The sequence below is a fragment of the Dromiciops gliroides genome, chromosome 2 (assembly GCF_019393635.1).
Source record: "Dromiciops gliroides isolate mDroGli1 chromosome 2, mDroGli1.pri, whole genome shotgun sequence".
Taxonomy (NCBI): Eukaryota; Metazoa; Chordata; class Mammalia; order Microbiotheria; family Microbiotheriidae; genus Dromiciops; species Dromiciops gliroides.
Window position 1 is genome coordinate 427,122,325 of NC_057862.1, and position 2,229 is coordinate 427,124,553.

A 2,229-nucleotide genomic window follows, 5' to 3' on the forward strand; every position below is an offset into this window, starting at 1 on the left:
TCAATGAGATTTAAGGTCACTTGAAAGAGAATGGCCTAGTAATGCTACATGGGAAAAACCCAAGTAGATAAAGAAGACATAATGCCCATGGATAGCTGTTGCTTAGTCATGTTGGACTCTGTGACAAAATATTGTGGCAAAGATATTGCAGTGGTTTGTCATTCCCTTTTCCAGAGTTCAAGTGATTTGCCTAAGGTCACACAGTTAGTGAGTGTCTGAGGCTCATTTTGAACTCAGGTCTTTCTGACCAGGCCCAGTGCTCTATCCAATCTAGCTGCCTTTGTCCTTGCCATAACATTCAATTAAATGAGTCAGACTCTAGAGTTATTTCATCTGTACATCTATTTTGAAGATACGCAGTGAGTTGGATCCAGAGTTGTATAAAAGGGGCAACCAATTTATTTATTGTATAGCACTCCTGACTCTGAGTTCAGTGGTCTTTTCATCATAACAGGCTTTCCTGGGAGTTTATTTGAGACCTGAGTACCATATTCTGTCCAGCCATCTTCTGAAGGCAGCCTTCACATCGCCATTTCTCAAGCTATAAATGAAGGGGTTTAGCATGGGAGTCACCACAGTATACATAACTGTCACAATACGTCCCTTTGCCACTGAATAGCTGGCCAAGGGTCGAAAATAGACCCAAGTAAGTGTCCCATAGAATACAGCCACTACTGTTAGGTGTGATCCACAGGTAGAGAAGGCTCTCCACTTACCAATGGCTGAAGGAACCTGGAGGATAGCTGAGATGATGCAGACATAAGAGATGATAATGAAGGTCAGCGCCCCATTGATGATGACAACCCCCTCTGTTTGAATTACCAGGGTATTGATGTAGGTGCTAGAACAAGAGATCTTCATCAAGGGGTAGAGGTCGCAGAAGAAGTGATGGATCTGGTTGTTAGCACAGAAGGACAATCTGGTCATGAACAGCGTATGTAGCAGGGCATGAAGGTGGGAGAGGATATAACAAGAGGCTACCATCTGAGCACACAATCTCCTGGTCAGGATTATAGGGTAGTGGAAAGGGCGACAGATGGCAACATATCTATCATATGCCATTACTGCCAGAAGAAAATTTTCCATAGCGGCAAAACTTATGAAGAAGTATACCTGGGTCAGGCAGCCAGTGTAGGAGATGGTCTTTCTATCTGAGAAGATGTTTAATAGCATGTTGGGGACAATAGTGGAGGTGAAACCTATGTCAGCCAAGGACAAGTTGCTGAGGAAGAAATACATGGGGGTGTGGAGATGAGTGGTGGAGATGGTCAGCATGATAATGACCAAGTTCCCAGACACGTTAATTATGTACATGGAGAGGAAGAGAACAAAAAGAGGAATCTGCTCTTCAGGGTGAGTGGAGATCCCCAGGAGAATGAAATGGGATATACTGGTACGATTGGTCCTTTCCATCATCTGCAGGGATGGTAATAAAGAAAACATGTCAGCCACACACTCCTGTAGCCAATGTCTACTCGGGGGTGGGGGTGGGGGGGATAGCATTTCCTTGGGAAGCGCCTTGGAGAAACTAGCAACCTGCCAGTCCCAATTTTGCATGGCCATATTCAATCGACCAATTTATTCAGTCCCTACTATTTGACCTGTCTTGCTCTAGGTACCATGAAAACAAAGACAAAAATGAAATGGTCTGTGCCCTCCATGACTTTACATTCTACTTGGGAGACAACAGGTACATATAGAAATATGCAGAAATCATATCCAAAATAAATATAAAGGAACTGTATATGAGATGACACTAGCAGCTGGGGATGGAGATGATCAGGAAAGGTCTCATGTAGGGAGTGACAATTGAGCAGAATCTTGAAAGAAAAAGAGGTTCCATGATGTAGAGATAAAGAGGTAGTACATTCCAGGCTTGGGAGATGGGAGATAATCCGTACAAATGGGCATAGTTGGTTTTTTTGGACCATTCATTCATTATTACTATGTTATTCATATTTCTATCTTGAGCTATTTATTATAGCTGATGTAGTATAGTCTTCTCACAATACAGTCAAGCACACAGTTCTACTTGCTCAAAGAGTGGCTAGGTAGCACGGTGGATAGACTTCCAGGTCTGGAGTGCTAGACTCATATTTCTGAGTTAAAATCTGGCCTCAGACACTTACTAGCTGTGTGACCCTGGGCAAGTCACTTGACCATGTTTGCCTTAGTTTTGTCATCTGTAAAATGAGTTGTAGAAAGGAATAGCAAACTACTCTAATACCT

At 42.9% G+C, this 2,229-nt stretch overlaps 1 protein-coding gene across 1 annotated transcript; it reads right to left on the minus strand.

Moving 5' to 3' along the window:
* Positions 1-468: 468 nt before the first annotated feature.
* On the minus strand, positions 469-1,413 carry LOC122739030 (olfactory receptor 1Q1-like). Its single transcript, XM_043980890.1, has one exon. It carries the CDS (start codon positions 1,411-1,413, stop codon positions 469-471), a length of 945 nt encoding a protein of 314 aa, XP_043836825.1.
* Between the last annotated feature and the right edge of the window lie 816 nt (positions 1,414-2,229).